General features: G+C 42.6%; 1 protein-coding gene across 11 annotated transcripts in view; it reads right to left on the reverse strand.

Moving 5' to 3' along the window:
- Positions 1-240: 240 nt before the first annotated feature.
- gtf2ird1 (GTF2I repeat domain containing 1) overlaps positions 241-24,622 on the reverse strand; it is a 200,237-nt gene continuing 175,855 nt past the window's right edge. For all 11 annotated transcript variants that reach the window (XR_013577523.1, XR_013577522.1, XM_078548429.1 and 8 more), the window contains 5 exons: positions 20,983-21,060; positions 16,350-16,542; positions 4,647-4,684; positions 3,031-3,146; positions 241-476 (listed from right to left, as the gene is read on the reverse strand). Coding sequence is in view for 9 of the 11 variants with exons in the window: in XM_078548429.1 (XP_078404555.1) it covers positions 408-476; positions 3,031-3,146; positions 4,647-4,684; positions 16,350-16,542; positions 20,983-21,060 (494 nt within the window). In the remaining 2 variants the exon portion in view is untranslated. The remainder of the gene's footprint in view (positions 477-3,030; positions 3,147-4,646; positions 4,685-16,349; positions 16,543-20,982; positions 21,061-24,622) is intronic.

Below are 24,622 nucleotides of genomic sequence, written 5' to 3' on the forward strand. Positions count from 1 at the left end.
AGGTGTACGAGTGCTGTTCAGACAGGGCAAGGGAGACTTCCCTCACGATTTCCCTTCTTGGATGTAACACAGAATTCTGAAAAGACTATCCTTGTCAATTCTACAGAGGGGTTTATGCATAACTTGCAATCCTGATCCAACTGAAATTATCCAGGATTCCCATTGGTGAAATGCCTGAAATTTCATTGCTGTACAAGTTTTCATGAACTTGCCTTTATTGTAAATAAAATAGCCAGTGTGTTTGAGTGCAAGGCAGCACGTTTATTTAAAGCCCTTGATCATATGGAGACAGTGTAAAAATCAGGACCTCTTCTAGAAGGAAATATTACAGTTCATACTATATGGTTATGGTACATAATTACATGTGTTTTTGTCAAAATCATGCTGGTTTTGGAGCAAGGTGCTGTTTAGAAATTTACAGGTCCCTGGATCTGCATGTTGACTGCACCGTAGTCTACCAGGTACATCGGCCATTGCTGTGAAGAGAGGAAGAAGTGATGATGTCATTGTACAGAATAAGCAGGACATTGAGATCAGGATAAAAACAAATCCACTTTTACTCTTTTGAGTTGCATATATCATATACTTAAAGCTGAACAACAGATAGAATGAACTCTAACTCTGTTTAGAGAGTTCTCTCTTACAGTACATGTCTGAATGCAAAGTAAAACAGGTTCTTTTCCTGCAAAATATACAAAAGTGTCATACTTGTGTAATACAGGGCTATTCCTCAGTAAAACTCTCCCGCCCTTTTCTAGTTTTGTTATGTTGTAAAACACCCAGTCTTCCTGTTTATCTTTACTTTGATGTATTGAGTTCAAGAGCATCTCATTCATATGGCACCCATAATGATTGCAGTGTCACAAGATGTGAATAAAATTCTTACCAGAAATCTTTAGAGGTAAACAAAGTTTAACATATTGAATAACATAGTGTTGAAAGCAAAGTGTCGGAGAATACTGCATACTTAAATACAGATATCATTCTCATACAGAAAGTGTGTTGCACTCATACTCCATGATCCTTTTAACTGTGTTGCATATAAACAACTCCATTCATTTGACTTCAATAATAAATAGATCATCCATCCGGAGCAATAACTTTTCCTGCTGTATGGAAACCTGATGCATCCAGCCAAAACCTGAAGATAGTTCTATGTGTCTAGATGGATTGTTTGTTTAGCTCCAAGGCTTGGGTTCAACTTCAGCACAGATTTGATGAGATCAAAATCTCTGCTCCTATTAGCTGTAAGGGTCCTTTCTGAACCGAGTTTGTGCATTAACACCATAGTCTTTAGTGGATGACAACAACATGAAAGCAAAGCGATAGAGAATACTGCATACTTAAATACAGATATCATTCTTATACAGAAAGAAAATATAGCACTTTCAATGCAGTAAAATGTTCCAAGCTACTTCATAGGAATGATGTCAACTGAGTCACACAATGACATATTTGGACAGATGACCAAAAACGTGGTTAAAGAGATAGATTTCAAGGAGCGTCCTAAAGGTGGAGAGAGAGGTAGAGAGACTTTGGGAGGGAATACCAGCGCTTAGGGCCCAGGCAACTCAAGACATGGCAGCCAATAGTGCAGTGATTAAAATTGGGGATGTTTGAGAGCAAGGTTTGGAGGATTGCAGGGCTGGAGCAACATACAGAGATAGGGAGGGGTGAGGCCAATGAGAAATTTGAAAACAAGGATGAGAATTTTAAAGTAAAGGTGTAGGCAAACCTGGAGCCAGTTAGCACGAGGATGTTGGGTGAATGGGTATTGACACGAGTTAGGATACAGTTAGCAGTTTCAGATGACTTTAAATTTATGTAAGGTGGAAGGTGGGAGGCTGGCCAAGAAAGCATTAATAGTCAGGTCTCGTGGTGACAAAGACATGGATGAAAGTTTCAGCAGATGAGCTGAGCTGAGGCGGGGCAGAATTGGGTAATGTTACTTAGGTGGGCTTGGCAATAACACAGATTTGGGGTCGAAAGATAGTCTTGGGGTCAAATGTCACACAATGGCACAAACGATATGGGGGGTTCAGGCTCAGACAGGGAGCATGATGGAGTCAGTTGCTAGGGAAAGAATTCTGTGGTGAAGACTGAAGATAGTGTCTACATCTGCAATATTTTACTTCTGTATTAGTGGAAGAAATGGGCTGCCTCGTGGGGGATTAATTAATTAGATTGGTACCATTGACAAATTTGAACTAATTTACTTTTAGCTTCTGAATTCAAGTCATTAGTGTAAATTGGAAATAGAGATGGCCCCAACACTCAGAGGTTCTTGGCAGTGTAGGGAATTCCTGGAATGTGCCAATAGTTACAGGGGGTTCCTTGTAGTGTCAGTACATGCACAGAGTAAAGTTTGAAACCCACTGATATATATCACACTGCATCTACCAGACACATCAATGAAAACTCAAAAATAAACATTATTTTTAAAAAATTAAACACTGGTGTAATCAATATCAGGCAGTGATCTTAATGCAGCAACCCAACCTATCCCTGTGTAAAGCATCAGAAATTGTCTATTGAATTCTGCCATTTATTTTGGTGGAAAAGCTTTCACTAAATTTCCCCCTACATTTTGTCTCTTCCCCAACTAATACAGGGTTATAGGTCGTTGGGAGGCTTTCAACTCTTTGGTATCTCACTCAAGTGACCACTGACTAACCCAAGGGGTCCAGGAACTGTAGCCATTAGTCCCCTTCACGCAGTTGAAAGGTGTTAAAGTACTGTCCTGATTACCATGTTGCAGAGACTATGTGAGCAAAAATCAGCTATCACTCCCGGAATCTGGGTCTGGCTAGCTCAGCGCCACATCCAGTGGGGCAATTACAGATTTCGCCACTACTCCTGCACATCATCAAACAGCTCAGTCCACAGCAGCGCTGACAGAGGCTGGGGCACGGTCTCCGTATTCAGGTTTTCCATCAGCAAATCACATGTGATATAGAACCCATAGGTGGGAGGTCAGAAAAACAGAAATCGATAGTTTAATGTATATTTAATTTAAAAAAATTAAATTACCACAAGAGAGACTGGATTTGGAGATACACCTGCTTCCATGTTAGAGGATGATGGTACAATGTTTCCCTCTGACACTCTTCTTCGTTTCCGTTTGTGCACTGCATCTTGTTTGGATGCTTTAAAGGATAAAAGGTAAAGTACACAATGTTGCCATTATAAACATGACTCAACCAACCTGTGTCCCGACGTTAATCTGAGTATCACCGACACTTTCCAATTACACTGAGTGGCACCGAGCACTTTATTTCCCTACCAATGTTTGTCCCTCCCACTCCTGAAGGTTTGGACTCCTGTCAGGAGTACAGTTCCAGGGGCATCAGCAGGTGCTCAGCACTTTGTCAAGTGCCATTTCCTCATTGTTACAACTGGATTAGTGATTCAGAGAACGCAAGTTCAAATCCCATTATGGCAGCTCGAGAAATTGAATTTAATTAAAAATAAAGTCTAAAGACAAAAAGCTGATAAAAGTGAAAATGACAGTACCTGATAACAACAATTTATATTTGTATAGCACTTTTAACATAATGAAACTTCCCAAGGCACTTCACAGGAACATTATAAAATACGACACCAAGCCAAATAAGGAGATACTGGGTCAGATGTCTAAAGGCTTGTCCAAAGAGGTAGGTTTTAAGGAGTAACAGAAGAAAGCAAGGTAGTGAGGTGGAGGGAGGAAAATCCAGAGCCTAGGGCCTAAGCAACTGAAGGCATGGCCATCAACGGAGGAATGATTAAAATCAGGGATGCTCAAGAGTCCAGAATTAGAGAAGCGCAGAGATCTTGGAGGGCTGTGAGGCTGGGGGAGATTACAGAGATAGGGAGGGGTGAGGCCATGGAGGGATTTGAAAACAAGGATGAGAATTTTGAAATCAAAATGTTACTTCAAATCTAGCACAGCGAGCACAGGACTGACAGGTGAACGGGACTTGACAAAACCAACCGGTTCATCAATGCTCTTTCGGGAAGGAAACCTGCCATCCTCACCTTGCATATTTGTGACTCCATTCCCATGTGACTCTTAACTGCCTAACGAGACACCTTCTCAGGGTAACTTGGGATAGACAATAAATGTCAGCCCTGCAGTGATGCCCTCATCCCAAGAATGAATTTTAAAAATATCACAATTTCACATTTCTAAATTCATAAATCCAATTGCATCATCACAAAGTATACACACACGTACACTCACACATGCATACACATTCGCATGTGCACACACAGTTGCGCCAGTTGAAAACACAGACAAGCAATCCTGGCATCTTTGTGCCCAGTATAGTTCTACTATACTAATGGGATAAACTCACTAAGGCAGAGGCGTAGCCACTGATACCACCTGCTTATTCCACTTAAACCCCACCACACAGACCCAGCTTCCAGAATAAGTCATTAGATAGTGAATGGGAGCAGGACCAGGAACCCAGCCTCTCTTCCCCACAACCAATCTTAGCACCCGTACTGACACTAGGTGTAAATCAGGGATCAAAGGCAGGGATCATTCTGGTCTGTTTGGCTCGGTCACAATGGGCAGGGAACGGATCTACAGATCCATTAGGGAAGCCTATGTGGGAACATCTATGAGTGCATTGTGTAGAGGAATAGGTGAAATGATGTCTCACCTGATTTGGATGCTTCATTACAAATCTCTGCAAAAGGTCTGTAAAAGATCAAGGAATAAAAACAAGTCATCGCCTATGCAGTTAACAATGAATACAATTAATTTGCTATTGACATTTCCTTTAATGGCCGGCTTGGAGATGTACCTCTTTTTCCTTCAGTTACTGTTGCAGTATGCCAATCCTTAGTTACATTTGCCAATTGTAGAGACTAGTTCCAAGATTCTATATTAGCATTTCACGCCCCTGGATATGTAATCATAAAATTAGGCCATACTGATGCTTTGCATATAATTAGGCCAGAACAATCTGGCTTCAAAAAGTAGGATGACAGGGGTGACCACTCACACCCACTAGAGGTCAGGTTATGTCAGTAAATATAGCTGCTAATTTGTGCACAGCAAGGTCCCACGGTCATGAAATGGATAAGTAACCAGATAATATATTTTTGGTGGTATTGGCTGATGGATAACTAGGACACCCAGGATACATTCCAATATATACAAATTCTGTCATGGGATGTGTTACATTCGCCTGTGTAAAGTCTTAAGTAAAACATGGGACCATGACTATTCAGTACGCTCCCTGTACTACACTGAAGGTTAAGTTTGGGTTATGCACTCACAATATGCACATAGAACTCAACACTGGTGCAGAGTAGAATGTAAAACTGACATTTTCTAAAGAAGAAACTGGAATTGTGGTTTGATTTTTATTCTTGATATCAAAACTCAAAAGTTTGATTATACTCAGATGATCAATTTCTTTTTTACAATGTTATGGATCTATAAATCATTTTTGCAAAAGCTAAAACAGCCATATCACTGGACAAGTTCACTGCTCTGATAATTGTGAGGTGGTGCATTTTCTTAGGAAGAATAAGGAGGCCATCTGCACTGTGCAAAATAACGCTCTAAATGGGGTACAACAACAGAAGGATTGAGGGGTTCAGATGCACAAATCACGAATAGTGGTGATGTGGATTAATAAGGCCACACAAAAAGCAAAGCCAGCACTGGAGTTCATTTCTATAGGGATAGAATTGAAAAGCAGGGATGTTATGTTAAACATGTTAGACCATACTGTGCACATTTCTGGCCTCCATATCATAAAACGGATATGGAGGTGCTGGAAAAGGCGCAAAAAGGATTTACAAGAACAATATCAAAACTGAAAGGTTATACCTATCAAGGAAAATTGAACAGGGTAGGTCTCTTTTCTCTGTGGGGTGACCTCATAGAGTTCTTTAAGATTATGCAAGAGCTTGATCAGGTACGCAGAGAGATGATGTTTCCACTCTTGTGGGAGACCAGAACTGCAGGCCATAAATACACGATAATCACCAATAATTCAGGAGAAACTTCTTTATCCAGAGTGGTGGTTAGAATGTGAAATGTGCTACCACATGGAGTAACTGCAGGGGATACCACAGGTGTGTTTAAGGTGAAGGAGTTGGCAAAAGAAGTAACAGTGAAACGAGGAAACACTTTTTCCTGCAGTGCCTGACTAGGATCTGGAATGCACTGCTTCGAGAGTGTGGTGGAGGCAGGGTCAATCATGGCTTTTGAAAGATAATTGGATCATTATCTGAAGAAAAAAAATTGACAACTACAGGGAAAATTCAGGGAGCGGCACTTGGTGAACTGCCATTGCAGAGAGCTGGCAGAGACCAAATGTCCTCCTTCTATGCTTCAACCATTCTATGATAAGGGGGAAAGGAATGAAAGGGTATACTGATTGGGTGGAAGTTTAAGTGGAGCATAAATGCTGGCACTGCCAGTTGAGTCTGTTTCTGTGCTGTATATTCCTTGTGATCCTAATTTTTACAGTTATCCACTCTCAGGCCTTGGATTAATGGGGTTTTTTTTATTCTTTCATGGGATGTGAGCAACCCTGTTATTACTGAGCTTGGCTTTATATTCCAGATTTATTAACTGAATTTAAATTCCACCACCTCCCATGGTGAGATTTGAACCTATGCCCCCACAGCATTAGCCTGGGCTTCTGGATTACTAGTCCAATGACATTACCACTATACCACCATCTCCCCTGGTTACCATAACTGTTAAATCACTTGAGGCACAAACATGGAATGGTCAGGTTTTGATCAGAACGGCAAATAAACTTTAAGGAGCAAATCTCCAGCAGGGCATTAAAATGCCACTTTCCATTCACTGATTAAAGGTCAGATTGAAACCCCTCTTGGTGAAAAGAGATAAATATCACTCCTTACAAATTGAAAATTTCCAAAAATTTTGTCCCTAGAAGTCTAATTGCAACCAAGTAAGCAAATAAAATCAGGGCAGCATAAATTGCTCCAATCCCAGAGCCTGGATGTAATTTTAACCTATTTTTAGCAGACGCGAGGGACACTCACCTGAAAGTGATGGAGCCTGTTTTAAATATGCAGATCAATCCACGATGACAACATCAAGGCCCAACTGCAATTTTAATTCTAGGCCTGCACACGGATGATGTTGTGCCTTCCCTGTCAGACCAAGCAGATCCAGGGCCAGAAAGTTTTCAGAGGAGTTAGCTGTTTTCATTTTATTTTTGTTTCCTTGTGGGGTAGAAGGAGCAGAAGTGTTCCTCCGGGCCACACAAAGGAACTGTGTGCATCTCTCCCACTTTCTCTGTCCCACCGTTAGCCACTGGGCCTCCAACCATCTAGATCGTAAACTACGGAATTCACTGGCTAAGCCCCTCTGTCTCTTTCCTCCTTTAAGACACTCCTTAAAACCCACTTCTTTGACCAAGCTTTGGTCATCTGACCTAATATCTCCTTCTTTTGCTCAGTTTCTGATTACATTCCTGTGAAGCATCTTCGGATGACTTAATATTTTAAAGGCTTATGTAAATATGAGTGGTTATTGTTGTGACACTTGAAAACGTGCTTGACAACCTACTTTGTGCACCATCAGGATGGGGGCGTGTGGGGTGATGCAGGTGGGGGCAGGTCAGAGAAATGATGGACTGTCAGCCAGCCGGCGTCATCCCACCATTGTCTATTATTTAGCAAGACAAATTATATCAACAAATGGTAATAGGGTATGGCCCAAGGAAGAACTGATTAGTTTTTGGTGAAGATGCAGAACATTGGGAGATGGGGTGAATTTACATTTTTTTAAAGAATGCTGAGAGTTAATTTCTTTAGTAATGTTGTTGATTGTCTCAGCTGCTGTGGTGCAATTTGTCACAGCTGTCAAATGTGAGCAGAGTTTTCAGAGCAGGTTAAAAGCAAAATACTGCGGATGCTCGAAATCTGAAATAAAAACAGAAAATGCTGGAAAAGCTCAGCAGGCTTGACAGCAACTGTGGAGAGAGAAACTGAGTTAGCGTTTCGAGTCCGTATGACGCTTCTTCAGAGCAGGATGTTAAATGTTGAAAGGTTTGAATCCTCCTCAGCGAGATGGGAGATCTCAAAAAGAGATTTCCTTTTTTCAGCTTTGTAGATACAATCAACCAGCCAGTGGGAGGGGGAGGATCCAGATGTTATGGTCCACATAGTTACCAATGACATAGGTAGGATTAGGAAACAGGTTCTGCTTGGAAAGTACTGGGTTAGGGTTAGGGTTCAGTGCTGGGACCAGTGTTCTGGCTAGTCGTATAACTAGGGCAGTAGAAAGAGCTTTAAACAAAATAGTGGTGACAAGGGATCAAGTAAGGAAAGATGTGATAAGTTAAAGAGAGAGAACAAGGCAAGAGAGCAAGGTATAAATAAGGGTAATGATAATCAGAATGTGGCAAGAAGGGACAGAGTGTACAAAGCAAAAGTGTGCTAGTAGATAAGGCTAGTGGTTAATAAAAAGAGAGAACTAAAGGCACTCTATCGAAATGCACACAGAATTTACAATAAGCTAGATGAATTGATGGCACAAATGGGACGAAACAGGTATAATTTAATTGCCAGTGCAGACACATGGCTGCAAGGTGACCAAGGCTGGGAACTGAATGCTCAAGGATATTTAATATTTGGGAAGGAAAGGGAGGTATTAATAAAGGATGACATCAGTACATTACTGAGAGAGGATCTTAGATCAGAAGATCAATGTATAGAATCAGTTTGGGTGGAGCTAAGAAACAACAAGGGACAGCAAACATTGGTGGGAGTTGTTCATAGGCCACCAAACAATAGTGGTAATATAGGGCATGGTATAAATCAGGGAATTAGAGGTGCATGTAACAAGAGTAATGCAGTAATCATGGGGGACTTCAATCTACATATAGACTGGGTAAACATAATTGGCACCAATGCTGTGGAGGACGAATTCCTATAATGTATACGAGATGGTTTTCTAGAACAGTATGTTGAGGAATAAATTAGAGGACAGGCTATTTCAGATCTAGTATTGTGCAATGAGAAAAGGATAAGTAATAATCTTGTTGTCAAGGAGCCTTTAGGGAAGAGTGACCACAATATGATAGAATTTTACATTAAGTTTGAAAGTGATGTAGTTCAATCTGAAACTAGGGGCTTAAATCTAAACAAGGAAACCACAAAAGTATGAGGGGCATTGCCTGTGGTACATTGACGGTCAATAGGCAATGATTAGCATTTAAAGAATTAATACATGGTTTACAACAAATTTACATTCCTCCGAGGCACAATAACCTAGCAGGAAAAGTGACGCAACCATGGGCTGGATATTACGCTTGGTGTGCGGGCACACGCCTGACACGCCCGAGTGTAAAATGACACTGAGATAAAAGCAAAAAACTGCGGATGCTGGAAATCCAAAACAAAAACAGAAACAGAAATACCTGGAAAAACTCAAGGTCCAAGTTCTGTTGAAGGGTCATGAGGACTTGAAACGTCAACTGTGCTCTCCTCCGCCGATGCTGCCAGACCTGCTGAGTTTTTCAAGGTATTTCTGTTTCTGTTTTTGTGTTGTAAAATGACACTGATGATGTTGGGCGTGCGTCCCGAGTGCACGATATTTCGTTGGGCGGGTGCGCACCAGAGTCGGCTGTGTGCCGGCCGATAATTAACAGGCCATTAACAAATTAAATTATTAAGGCCATTAACAAATTAAATTCAAATCTACCCTGCCCATCCAACCTTACGGTTTGCAGGCAGGTGAAAAGGCAAAAAGCGGCCTTTACATTTTTTAGGAAACCTCATCCACAAGCAGGATGGGGTTTCCTAAAGCAAATAAACATTAAATAAAAACTTTATTTTGGAATTAAAAACATGTCCCATGTCATGTGACAGAGTCACATGAGGGAACATGTTTTATTAAATTTTTACTGTCTTTATAAATTTTTTAAACAGTGCTCCAATCTCCCTTGCTCCGTGCCTCAGGGAGATTGAAGCGCTCTTTCCTGTGAGCTGCACGCCAGGCCTGGCTCTCTGTCCTCCCCTTGCCTTCACAGGCAGCGCTCAGTGCTGCCACTCGTGATCCACGCAGGGGGGGCCTTAAATGGCTTCCCGACTGCTCCCGCCGAGCACCCCCGCTAAGGGCAAAATCCTGCCTCATGGCTGACAGGAGAAGTTAAAGATTGTGTTAGATCAAAAGCAGAGGCTTATAAAGTTATGAAAATAAAAAGTAGTAAGCCTGAAGATTGAGAGCACTTTAGAATTCAGCAAAGGAGGACCGGGGAACTGATAAAGAAAGAGAAAATATAATATGAAAGCAAACTAGTGAGGTATGTAAAAGCTTCTATAGGTATGTCAAAAGGAAAAGATTAGCAAACACAAATGTTGGGCCCATTACAGGCAGAGACAGGAGAATCTATATTGGGGAATAAGGAAATGGCACGTGCGATCGGCCGGCCTGGGAATGGTCGGTAAACAGGCCCCAACCATGATTGGTCCCTGACTGCGATTTCACACTGGCTGGCCAATTAAGGCCCGCCCAGCGTGAAATGTGTCATCCGAATTGTTGGGAAGGGCCGGGCGGGGGCCTGTCGGGCAATTGATCCAATGGCAACCCAGCGGGCGCTTTAAAATTAGAAGAGGCAGCTCCCTGAAGGCTGCCAGGGGGGAACGTTTCTTCAGTCTGGAGACTCGAGCAACAGCGGCTGGAGACATCAGACGGGAGGGCAGGACGGGTGGGCATTCAGCCCCCCCCCCCGCCGTTTCTCGGACAGGTGCCTCGCGGTCCTCGTGGAGGAGGTCGCTGTCAGGCGGGACACCCTCGTTCCCAGGGATGGCAGGAGGAGACCGCCGCACCAGACCAAAAAACCTTGGGAGGAGGTGGCAGCCGAAGTCAGCAGGCACGACGTTATGAGACGCACATGGGTGCAGTGCCACAAAAGGCTCAATGACCTGCCTTGCTCGGCAAGGTTGAGTACAGTATTGGCATAGATCAATGTGGAGAAGAGTTAGAGGCTGGCCATCCCCCTGTGGAGCTGAGGGGCATTAGAGTTTGAGGGCCAACTGTCAATGACACCGGAGCTGGCCAAGTGGGTGAGCCCTGGCAGCTTGGCCTGAGTGCCTTCTGGCTCGAGGGCCACAACTCGGATGTGCCCTGCAACATGTTCTTCAGGTGGGATTGGCCAGGCTGCAATGGTGCTTCAGGTAGAGAGTGGACTAATCAATGCTCCTCTGTCCTTTCAGGAGAAGAGGAGCCATAACAAAATCAAGAGGTCAAAGACAGGCAGAGGCCCCCAAACCTCCTAATCTTGATGAGGTATGAAGTGGATGCTTTGGAGCTGGAGAGCCGCCATTCACCTTGGTCAGCCAGTCATAGAGAGGCAGGGGTCTCTGATGAAGGTAAGGGTGCAGTGCACAGAGGTGAGTGTGTCAGATTGTGCAAACATCCTTGTGTAGTCTCATCATTAATGGGAGCTTCAAACCTGGAGTCCCCATTGATCATTGAAAGAGATAGCACCATGATGCAGATCTCCACTGTCTCACCAGGGTGCCTGGCATGCACAGTGACACTTAAACTAATGACATGTTGTTGTTCTCCCTTGGATTTGCCTGCACTTGTATGCAGGACCCCGAAGAGCCACCCTTGACGCCAGAGGACTGCCAGACTTCAGATGCACCTGAATCACACCTGTTCTCTCAACCAGGCACTAGCGCAGATACCAGCAACACTGTGGACATTAGATCTTCAGCTAGAATGTCGGTGCACAGCGGTGAGGGCACTTCACACTTGCTTGAGGAGCAGGCGGAGGCAGAGAGTGCCCAGGGCGCCGGCAGTCGGAGGATTGCTGGAGACCAGGATGATGCTGAGTTGAAGGCAGATGATGAGCCTCTGGAATCGTCCATTCAGCAGCAGATGCTGGATGTCCAGCGGGATGTGCAGGAGGATCTGGTGGAGATCTATGAGGGTGTGCGTGCCATGGTCTCTGTTGTAGAGGAGTCAATGCAGAGCACAAGCACTGCATTGACCCTCATCGCTGAGCGCACTGCCTCCTCCATTGAGATGGTGACTCTCATTGAGAGACAGCTCCAGGGCCAGAATCAGGGGTTCCTGGGGTTGTGCTCGGACCTGCAAGCCCTCACACAGGCAATGACCTCAGGTGGCCAGTGCCAGTGATGGAGATGGCTAAGGCACCCAGTATCCCAGCTAGGTGCCCATCCATCAATGGTGAGCAGAGAGGTCCAGAGCAACCTCACGTTGGCGCATGACCTGCTTGTTGTTTCTGCGGGCTCCTCTCAGGGCACTCTGGATTATGGCATCAGCTCCTCCGCTCCTCTGCCAGTGAACGTAGCATCTGATGAGGCTGCGATGACTGGGGAGACGCCAGGCGGGGCCACCACAGGCTCCATTGGCCAGAGAGCGACCTTCAAGGTCATCAAGGCCAACAAGACAGCAGAGTGAGCAGGCTGTCTCCAATGCCACTGCCAGCAGGGGAGGCAGGGGGAGAAACACCAGGACGCAGTACTCGTAAACATAAGTTTAAGGCACCATGAGCATGGGTGATCTTCTGTTCTGCCATGTTTTGTTCGTATGTTTATTGTGTCATGAGAGTACAATAATTTTCATAATATTTTTCTGGTTTATTGTAAAGTAGGTTTATAGGGGTTGTGCTGTTCTGGGTGTGTGCGCGATTTAATTACATTTTGTAGCCAAGCAGACTGCAAGTTGAAGTTATCAAAAGAAGAATGATGTAAAAGTGTCTTTAATATGCTAAAGAGTAAACATGGTTGGGGTCCTGGCATGTAAGGTGTAAAGGGAATTTGCATTTTTAGATAGATGAAAGGCTGTTTGAATTTCAAAGAGGGTAATAAGAATGGTAGCAACATGAAAAGACTTATATTATAAGAAAGGTAAAAGTTCCAAAGACATATGGAAACAATGGAATTTACATATTAAAATGGGAGAAGCATACATGAAGGAGAATGAGACTGTTTGTCAGGAGAAGGCACTGTGAGATCTAACAGAAGTGTGAGAAGCCTCCATTGTTTGTGCGTAAACCTGCTGTCTACAGAAACCGAAGCTGGAGAAAGCCACTTTGAATTCCAGTGTCCAGGGTATTGCATTAATTTGCTGGATCTGTTTAAAATCTAAAATATCTATTTTTGGACCATTGCCTTAAAGGGGTGCAAATGGGAGTCAGGTTAATTAGGAATTTTAGGAGTTATTATGGTAGTAATTTGTAGTTCTATGTGTGTGTCTGAAATCTTTTCTTTTGTTAATAAATATTTTAATTTTAGTTTTTTTTTTAAAACTCTCAAGTCTTGGTGGACTTATTACTACTGAATTCAGTGCACGCATCTCAAAATAAACACAAATTGCAAAACCTTTCTAATAGCGCGATCAAGTTTCCCTCGTGGATTTGATCCACCTGGCTCACATCATCTGCCGCATCATAACAATTAGTGTGGCCATTGACACCAGATATGGTAATGTTCATTTGTTGTGAGTGTCAAAATTATATAAAATTTGCTTTTGTCTTAATGGCCTGAGTATGCTTCACCTTTCTTTTTGGTGCAGGGCACACCAGTGTCTAATGCTGAACATGAGTGGCTTTAAAATTTATTGCATAGGCCTTGGGTGGATTTTGGATTCAAATGAACTGGTCATTTCAGGCATCCGGGATGGAGGCAGCAGCCCTGGCCTGAGGTGGAAGCAGCCTAGCTGAAGGACCATTGGATCAAGGCTTCCCTGGTGTCCCCGCCTCCCTGAAGGATACAAGGTCTGCCTTCATACTCTCAGTGTTCTCCTCACCGTGCTCCTCTTCTGACTCACCACTGGATTCATCCTCTGTGGCCTGTGGAGCTGCGTCAAGATCTTTTTCCTGCAGTGGGTGCTCCCTTGCCAGTGCCAGATTGCGGAGAACGCAGCATGCAACCATGATCAGTGACACTGGCTCTGGGGGGTATTCTAGTGCTCCCCCTGAATGGTCCAGGCATTGGAAGTACATCTTCAGAACACCTATGGTCCTCTCTATCACTGCCCTTGTGGAGGTGTGACACCTATTATACCGTTGCTCTGTCCCTGTTCTTGGGTGGCAGAGAGGCACCATAAGCCACCTTTTCAATGGATAGCCCTTGTCACCCAACAGCCAACCATCCAGTTGGGCTGGAGCACTGAATAGCCTCGGCACCTGGGAGTGTCTGAGGATATAAGCGTCGTGGGAGCTGCCAGGGTACCATGCACAGACTTGCAGGATCTGCGTCTTATGGTCACAAACTATCTGGATGTTCATCGAGTGGAATCACTTCCTGTTGACAAAGGCACCCAGCTGACCCGCTGCCGCCTTGATGGCCACATGTGTGCAGTCAATTGCATCCTGAATTGGGGGGAACACAGCAATCGCCAAAAACCCTCTGGCTTGCTCAGCCTGGCTGGCCTCGTCCGTACTGAAATTAGTAAATGTCATTACCTGCCTGAACAGAGCCTCTGTCACCAGCTTGATGCACTGTGGACAGCTGATTGAGACACTGTACAAAGATCCCCCGCTGACCCCTGGAAAGAGCTGGATGCATGGAAGTGGAGGGCCATCGTGACCTTCAGAGCCATTGGCATAGTGTATCCACCCACACATTTGGAGGTGATCTCAGGCCCAATTATATGACAAGTGGCTCTGACACCCATGCGTGGCTGCCAACCTGTAGATTGCTCACATGCGTGATGACATCAGGATGCTCGCCTAGCGTCATCGGGTGCCCGCCCGCAGAATGTAAAATTCTGCCTCTTGTGTATGTCTTCATGGAGGAAGATACAAAAAATACCGCAGGAGTACTAGAGAAGCAAGGGATTATCAAGAATGAACAACTGAAAGAAATTAGTATTAGTGAAAAAGTAGTACTGGAGAAATTAATGAGACTGAAAGCTGATCAACCACCTGGACCTGATGGTCTACGTCCCAGGGTGTTGAGAGAGGTGGCTGTAGCGATAGTGGATGCATTGGTGATCATCTTTCAAAATTCTATAGGCTTTGGAACAGTTCCTGCAGATTGGTAGGTAGCAAATGTAACCCCACTGTTTAAGAAAGGAAGGATGAAACATACTTGACTTTGTTGGTAAAGTAGAATCTATCTACCAGGCGTCTACATTTCATACAACAATTTTCTCTCCCAATGGTTTGCAGAGTTCCCATATGAATTGATAATCAAGTTGCTGCACTTTGTAATTTTGCAGAGTTGTGTGACTCAATGGGTTAACAACTATTCCGACTTGCAGTAATCTTTTTACAGGATTGTGTAGTACAAGACTGCATTTAATCCCATTCACTTCAAATGGCGGATATTAAAATTTAATAGACAGACCGTATTTAATTGTAAATAAATATTAACCAATAAAGATAGCCCAGTGCAAAATATTCAGAAAAAAATGGCAATAAACAAAATGAACATAAAAACAATCAGAAACACACATAATGGGTTAAATATCCATTGTAAGAAACATCTTTGTACGCAAAAACAAAAACGTGTACCATTTAAAGAGAAAGTGCTGAATATTGTCAAAGAAAATTCAGTTAGATTCATACAGCATAGAAAGAGGCCATTTGGTTCATCGTGCCTGTGTGCGTTCTTTGAAACAGCTACCCAATTAGTCCCACTCTACAGTTCTTTCCCCTTAGCCCTGCAAATTATTCCTTTTCAAGTATATATCTAATTCCCCTTTGAAAGTTACTACTGAATCTGCTTTCACCACCCTTTCAGGCAGTGCATTCCAGATCACAACAACTTGCTCAAAAAATCCTCTTCATCTTACCCCCCACCACCCCTCCCTGTGTTTTTTTTGCCAATAATTGTAAATCTGTGTCCTTTGGTTACTGACCCTCCTGACAGTGAAAAAGGGGTTTTGCTTTCATCACAGTGTAAGAGTTGAAATGCCTCCCTGAAGCACAGAGCTCAAAGAGAACCTTTCATCTGTTCAAACTTTTCCATATCCTGTTCTTAAGCACTCAGTTCTACTGAGCCAGACAATTTAATGGGAATATAATTCAGAACCATCAAAGCCACAATGTGAAACTATACATGTGCAAGTGATACTATAATCCAAAGGAAAATATAATTTGTCTCTTCTAGGAATTGCACGTTTCCAGGATACACATATTCCATGACATTCCCAATGAATTAGCTTTTATTTTATGCTACTCACAGGAAATCCCTGCACTGGTGCAGCCAGAAGCAATTTAATCAGTGAACTGCTCCTTTCTTTAGGAACAAAATTTACTGCTTGAACACTGAACATGAAATAAGTAAATTCCACATATTTGTGACTCAGCTGAACAACAATTCCACTTCCACATGGAGCTAAAGTACTGATGTGGGTTAATGATAAGGATTTTCACACTTACTGTAATTGACTTTTAATGGTCATCCTAATACGGTCTCTGACTTTTAGAATTTTTTCCAGTCTGCTAAGATCATAGGTAGTTGGGTTCCTGAAAAGGATGTCATCTGGTAGCCCAGTCACTTCAACTGCATCAGGATTATCCCGGATTAATTTGTATGGTACCAAAACAGGCCGATTCAGTCCCAGAGCTTCTCCTGAAATATAATATTTTAATAAGTATAAAGTACAAAGAGCTTTAAATCACCCTATCTCAAGATATCCACTTAGTTGGGATGATGCTGCCTCCTCCCTTGCCTATGACATACCCACATTGTATGCATTTTTGATTTCCTTCTATTTCTGTCCATGCAGTGGTCAAGGGGGATGGTAGCAATGTGCTCACACATTGTTTTAGGCTGCTCACCATACTGCTTGTGAGGAGCTTCTGGTACTTGCTGTCTGCCTTGTGAGTGCTCAGGTCAGTGCTCGTCAGTTGGCACTGACACCAAGCCAGGTAAGAAGATATTAGGATGAATAAAAACTTGGTTGAAGTTTTAAGGAGCACCTTCAAGGAGGAAAGAGAGGTACAGATGCAGAGAGGCTCGTTAGAGAAACCTGAAGGGTTCAACCTCTCCCTAGGAGGGGGAGAGTGGAGGGGTGTGGGGTCAGCATTCCTCTCACTTTATTCCAGATAACCTAGTAAGGCAATGCCTAAATCTAGAATGGCAATAGCTGGACAGGCATTAAGAAACAACTCTAGTTCACTGCAAGGTTTTGGCTGGTTAAACACCCACAATAACCTTCAGCACATTTGCTTCTATAGTTACGATTTCCATAGAGACCGTTGACTTTAAAAAGAAATTCGAGCTCCCAGAAAGGTTGACATTACAAGATATCACATCATAAGGCTTGTACTGTAACAAAAGACTAAAAGCACCATGGATGAAACACTATCTTTGTAGGCAACTTATACTTTAAACCACAGAACAGAACATTTCTCTGTTTCTTTTAGCACAATCAAAAACACACTTCACAGATATACTTTTCATTGTCCTTTAAGTAGACATTCAATTCTCCTGGAATGAGTCCAAAATGATTCTTAGCTCCCGAGGGTTTATTTCTGTTCTTTTCATTTTGAGCTTGGGACCTTTTAATCTCAGAGCTGTCTTTCATGGTGAGGGGTTTTTCCCTGGAGATTCTTCCTCTAGCACATACTAGGTGAACCTTCCAGTCTCGTTTTAACTGCTTATGAATTTTATCTTTCCAATCTGAGCGCAAGCTCCCACCCACATTCCTGCATGGTGAACCCCAGTTGCCTAGAGCAACTTTTCCTCTCCCAAGTCATGACAGATTAGCGTTGTCGGTAAGCTTTCCAGGATATCTTAGACCCTTCCCTTCTCAAAACCCGTCTCCATGGCAATGTGAATCACATGGGTTTTGTATCCAGGTAGAGGTGCTAATTATCTATCGTTGAGATTCCAACTCCTTTTTATCTTGGAAGTAAAGGGACAGATTAAAGTGCAACTGTTTACAAACCAACATTCTCAAAACTTTTCTGGGACTTCGGAGAGTCACAGCCTATCCACCGTTAGCACATAGGCTGCTGCCATTCTCTCCAAGTGTAAACACCTTGCACCTTCTTCTTAAACAATCTAAGCCTTCCTTTAATCTGTAACAATCAAACCACCCACACGTGCTGTCAGGCAGGTTTCAGAACAGGTCATATGACTCCTTTCATTTTGCCTTAAATTAAAGGCATCATCCTAAAACATAACAATCCTATAAACCTCATAATTGGAACCCTATTTTTCTGGCCCTTAGGGATTTGGACTTGGTAAGTGGAACATGTCCCTATGGATTGGCAACACATGCAGTCCCTGGTGTGGAAACCACAATTCTGCGGCTGGATGTAGATTTCTCAACAGCTTGACTTTAAGCCTCTTAAACATGGTGATGATTTTCTATACATTAGAGATATCTGGTTGGTCAAAAATAAATTGTTTCTTTAACAGTGCATTTTAAAAATCTCCTTGCCCCCTCCTGAAAGTATTGTTGCACTATGGTTCCTAAGTTGATGTTGGCTGAGGTGATACTGAAGGTACATTAAAGATGGTTCCCTCCATGGCTCCATGGGTATAGGCACTACTCTGTTGCAGCACTGAGCAAACAGACCTGGGAAGGTAAAAAGAGTTTGATTCCAGGGATGTGTCTTGATATCTGATCTCAATTAGTCTGAGTGAGGGCAGCTTGTAGAGGATGATAAGAATAGTGTTCCCAATTATTATATATACCTCCTTCCAGAAAAATCACATGTGAAGATGTTATTGAAAAACAGAATTGGGCTTGGCAGCAATGCCCTTCTCTCCCAACTCTCATTGCTAATTATTCTGCAAATGTTTACCATATGGGTTCCAAATCAAGGCCTGGATTTTTCCCGAGTTGGAACGATGCGGGATCCCTTTACAAAAGGTGGGCGGGGCCAGTTTCCTGGCTTCCTGCTCCCATTCCCATTTTTGGCAATTTTATCCGGCACAGGATAAGGAACCATGAGTCAGCCCGTATGCAGCACTCCTGTGCTTGCCAGCTCCGTTGCGGGGGTGGAAGTTTAAACTCATCCACTCCAGAAATGTTAGTAGATTCAGGCTCCTTTAGTAAGTAGATGTGATTAACAGCCTCTCAGAGGAGGCGAGAACTGTACAGTATCCCAGTTCCAAGTGGGGAAACAAAAAAAAAAACAGCTACCTGCTCCTGGAATTCTTTGTCAGCCTTTGAAATTCAAAACTGTTCTTTCAGTTTCAATAGTTAGATGGTGTATTGTCAGTTAGATTTTTTTTTAACTGCAGTGATTGATTCATGGGCTCTGTCCTGCAAATGTAAGTTGACCTTTACATTGATCAGCATTGTCTAAGTGTTCAGATGCATTCGAATACTTTTCCCATTGGGAAAACAACTTTTATGCATTCTAAACTGAAGAAAACACTGCTTGGGATCTCTAGCGTAATAATCTGAAGTGACTTAAATGCCCATAGTCCTTTTAAAATGAAGAAAAGAAAACTTCAACACCTTTCCCTCAGAGGAAAAAAAGTCCTTAGCTGCTCCTGCACTTTGATTGCCAGGACATCTGGTATAGCTTAGAGGGGAAAACAAGAGGCTATCTGTTTTATTTTACAGTTTCAATAGACCTTATTGTTAATATTTCCCAGTGTTTTAAAAATTATAGCTGAGCCTATTATGAATGCCTGGCAGGGTTTCAAAAACTCCAAAACCACTTATCACAGCAGGGAGCTGAATTAATATATTGCTTGAGTTTTAAGGAGATTTTATAGGTCTTTGATATTGTCAGTGAAATAGATGTTAGTTTTTGCAACAGATCGACTATTTGAGGGGAATAAATGTTTTGGATGGGTTTTATGAATGAGAGTTTTTTTTTCATTTTGAAGTGTGTTTGAAGTTAGATTGTTAGAAGTTTATTTTTTTCACCTCTATTTCAAAGACATGGTTCCTGAGGTTTTCCAATAGTGGATACTGGGTGAGTGACAACGGGGGATACATGGGGTGCATGCAGGGGGAGGGGGTGGAAATATTGGTGCATGGTAGTATGAGGGAACATGGAGGGGGCAAGGGGGTATTAAGGGTGCATGGAAGGGGCATGGGGATGTGAGGGGGTATGTGGAAGGGGTTGAGGAGCTGAAGGGTGAAGGTTTGAGGACCCAACATTCATCATTAAAATTAGGCTCATATCTCAGTAAACAAAAGCGGGCATTCTAGCCTACCAGTCTTGCCATCTGACCACCACAGGCCTGCCTCCAGAGGTGACAGGCCTGCCTCCAGAGGTGGCAGGCCCAACTCCATTCCACCCCACCTCGCCAGAACAAAATTATGGTGGACAGGGACATTTTTAAAGGAGATGGGTCTGACAAGTTGGGAAGTTTCCCAACTCAATTTTACCACCTCTTCCATGAAAATCCAGCCTCAAGAGTCCATTCTGGGCTTCCCAACAACCAAATGGCTTTTATATGATCTTATGTTTCTTTGAACGAATCTTGGGGGAGTTTTTGCAGGGCAGCTGGCTCTCACAGAACCATACTCTTGAAATGATTCTCAACTTCAGGCAAGGCAAGGAACCAAAATCTATATTGGAACATTAGGAATAGGATTAGGCCATTCAGTCCCTCAAGCCTGCTCTGCCATTCAGTTAGATTATGGCTGATCAGCAACTCATTCCCATTTGATCATTCCCCCTTTGATCAATAATCCCTTGACACCCTTACCTAACAAAAATCAGACTTGAAAACTTCAATTGTTCCAGCATCCACTGGAGATGAGAGTTCCAGATTTCAATGTATTCTTAAATAAGAATGGTACTAAAGAGGGCTCAATGCAGAGCAAAACTCATGCTAACTGCAGGGTACATTATGACCATATTATTACAGAATTTTTCTGCAACGTGATTCACGGGGGAATAGAGGAAGGGGATTACTTTGCAGCAAGGAAGCATCACTTATTGGAAATCATGAGGAAAGCAGAATTTGAAAGCAAAATCAGTATTTCAAAAGATCCAAAATACAAATCACAAATTTTCTGAAAATTAGAATTTGAAAACAGAGCTGAGACAGTGAAAAATTTTCAACTCATTGAAATAACTGAGAACATACCGTATTTTTCATTGAATAATTCCTTGACTTGCTCTCTGAGTATGACCTTCTCTCCAAGTCTGTTTGCCTCTTCATCCTCTAAATTGTGAAAGGTGACCAAAATATTAAAAGGTGAAGAGAGCATTCAGTAGAGCACATACCTCCGCCACGCTATGTTAACAATTACACAGCTCTTACTTGAGGCTTTTCCCTGCCTGGTGTTGAGGGTCTGCAACTACAAAGCTGAAAAAATTAATCCCTTTTATTAAGAGCAGGCCAATCCACATCCAACAACCTACTCTGAAAACTCTGCTCACATGTTAACAGCTGTGACAAATTGCACCACAGCAGCTAAAACAATCCACAACATTCTGGCTAATCCCAGAATAATGGATTAAACCTGTGATGGTATTTCAAACCATCAACCCTCAAACTTCTTAACCAGCGATTTCTCTCAGTATTTATACATCAGCATCCCCATAGTGCTATTTACACACCAGTGATCTCTCACACTGAGCCCTTTCACTATTTCCAACCAGTGATGCCAGGCGTTTTCACAGAGTTTACACAGCAGTGAATTTCTGAACACACAATGACAGTACACAGCAATTTTCTTTCATCCAAAAATTAAAATTAAAATATGTTAAAGGATAGTCGGAACCCTGGATGAATAGTTTATTTAGCATAATATTTCTATTGCTATCATCACACCTGAGCCAAACAGTATCGCATGTATGATATAAATGACGAAAAGAGAAGCATTTGTTCAATTCTCAGGATATCACATTGCTGAATATGTTACAACATCGCATGAAGTTCAACACTGGAGGCTTAGGACCTTGGTCTCATCAGCAGAGCATTCCTTTCAGATCTTTGTGCATCTTGCACCATTTTCTGAGCAACAGCAACTCCCAGGCAGATAATTAGTAGCTTCAGCTGGGTTAACTGCTAAGGATAGCCCACAACATCAAATCTAGCTTCCCTTTGGGCAAAGTACCAGAACTCGAATGTGCCTCCTCCTGATTATTTGGCTACTGCCTGGAATTTGCTGCTTCAAGCCACTGTACTCCCTTTGAGATAATCCGTTTCCATGAAATGTTGTCCTCTTCTCTAGCTGGTTGTGCAATGTAAGTTATTAACATATAAGGTTTGCCTTAAAAACACATTATGGGCACAAAGAGGAGGAAGGATTTCATGAAAGTGCTCTGCCCACATGGTTGGCTTCTCTAATATCAAACTCCAAGACAGCATGAGTACCATAAATGGAGTGTGAAGGAAGTAAAGTGGATATTATTGAGTGGTATTTCTAAACTTGAAACCTAATTAGTTAATTAAAACACATTAAAGATGGCAGTGCAAGTGCTGTGTTGCAGCTGAAGCATGTGGGAGCTGGTGGACACCAGTGCAGCCCATGACAACCACACCTGCAGTAAGTGTCTGCAGATCAAGGAACTTTGGCTCAGAGTTGATAAGCTGGAGTTCGAGCTTCGGACACTGTGATGCATCAAGGAGGGAGAAAAAACCTGGACATTTTGTTCCAAGTGGCAGTCACATTCCTTAAGTAGATACTTCAGATTTGGGTCATGGTCATGGACAAGAGGGAGCGAGTGCAAGTTAGATAGGTATTGGGATCAAGAAGGTGCCAATGAATGAGCCTCAGCCTTTGCACTTGTCCAACAGGTTCGAAGTTCTTGCAGCCTGTTTGGACAAGAGCAGGGACCGCAGGGAAGATGAGCAACGGATCCTGCAAGCAACAGTGATCATGCATGACAGAATTTTCCATTCAGTTTGAGGGTCTAAAACAAATGTCCTAAACTTAAAAGGTAATTACAAGGGTATAAAGACAGAGTTGACTAAAGTGGACAGGGAAAGTAGATTTAAAAATAAGATGGTACAGAAGCAGTGGCAGGCACTTCAGGAGCTTTTTCATAACTCTCATCAAAAATATATTCCATTGAGAAAGAAAGACTCCGAGAAGGATGCACCATCCATGTCTAAGGAAGTTAAAGATGGTAACAAATTGAAAGAAAACGTGTACAGTGCTGTGAAGATTAGTGGTAGGCCAGAAGATTGGGAAATGTTTAGAAACCAACAAAAGATAATTTTAAAAAATAGATTAGGGGATTAGAGTGTGAGAATAAACTAGCAAGAAATAAAAACACAGAGTGAGAGAGTTTCTACATATAAAAAGGAAAGTATTTAAAAAGGAAAAGAGTAGCTTAAGTGAGCATTGGTCCCTTAGAGAGTGAGAATGGGGAATTAATAATGGGGAATGAGGAAATGAACAAATATTTTGTATATGTCTTCACAGTGGAAGACACCAAGAGCATTCCATGAATAGTAGAAAATCAAGAGCCAAAAGGGAGGGAGGAACTTAAAACAATCATTAGAGAAAAAGTATTGGGAAAATGAATGGGACTGAAGGCTGACAAGTGCCCTGAGCCTGATGACCTGCATCCTAGGGTCTAAAAGAAGTAGCTGCAGAGATAGTGGATACATCGGTCATAATCTTTCAAAATTCCCTAGATTCATGAGCGGCCCTAGTGGATTGGAAAACCGTAAATGTAATATCCTATTCAAGAAAGGAGGGAAACAGAAAGCAGGAAACTATAGGCCAGTTAGCCTAACATCTGTCACTGGGAAAATTCTAGAATCCATTATTAAGGAAGTAATATTTACAGAACGTTTAGAAAATCATAATACAATCAGGCAGAGTCAACACAGTTTGTGAAAGGGAGATTGTGTTTGATCAATTTATCAGAGTTCTTTGAGGGTGTAACAAGCAGGGTGGATAAAGGCAAACCAGATGATGTGAATTTGGATTTCCAAAAGGCATTCGATAAGGTGCCATGTAAAATGTTACTACACAAGATAAGAGCTCATGGTGTTGGGGGTGATATATTGGAGTGGATAGAGGACTGGCTAACCAACATGAAACAGACTCAAGATAAATGGGTCATTTTCAGGTTGGCAAACTGTAACTAGTGGAGTGCCATAGGATTTAGTGCTGGGGCCTCAACTATTTACAATCTATATTAACGACTTGGATGAAGGGACCAACTATATTCTAGCCAAATTTACTAACAATACAAAAATAGTAGAAAGACAAGTTGTGAGGAGGATACAAGAGTCTGTAAAGGTTTATAGATAGGTTAAGTGAATGGGCAAAAAATTGAAACATGGTGAACAATGTGGCAAAATGCAGAGAGACTGCAGAATGCTGTGGCACAGAGGGATCTAGGTGCCCTTCTACATGAACCACAAGAAGTTAGTATGCAGGTACAGCGAGTATTTAGGAAGGCTAATTGAATGTTGTCATTTATTGCAAAGGGGATGGAGTATGGAAGTCTTGCCACAACTGCGCATTGGTGAGGCCACATCTAAAGTATTGTGTACAGTTTTGGTCTCCTTACTTGAGGGATATACTTGCTTTGGAAGCAGTTCAGAGAAGGTTCACTAGGCTGATTCCTGGGATGAAGGGTCATTGAGAAAAGATTGAGCAAGTTGGGCTTATACTCATTGGAGTTTAGAGGAATGAGAGAATACATTTAAGATTCTAGAGGGGGCTCGACAGGGTAGATGCTGAGAGGATGTTTATCTTCATAGGGGAATCTGTGGGAGCACAGTTTAAAAATAAGAAGTCTCCCCATAAAGACTGAGA

The sequence above is a fragment of the Cetorhinus maximus genome, chromosome 9 (assembly GCF_964194155.1).
Source record: "Cetorhinus maximus chromosome 9, sCetMax3.hap1.1, whole genome shotgun sequence".
Classification (NCBI taxonomy): Eukaryota; Metazoa; Chordata; class Chondrichthyes; order Lamniformes; family Cetorhinidae; genus Cetorhinus; species Cetorhinus maximus.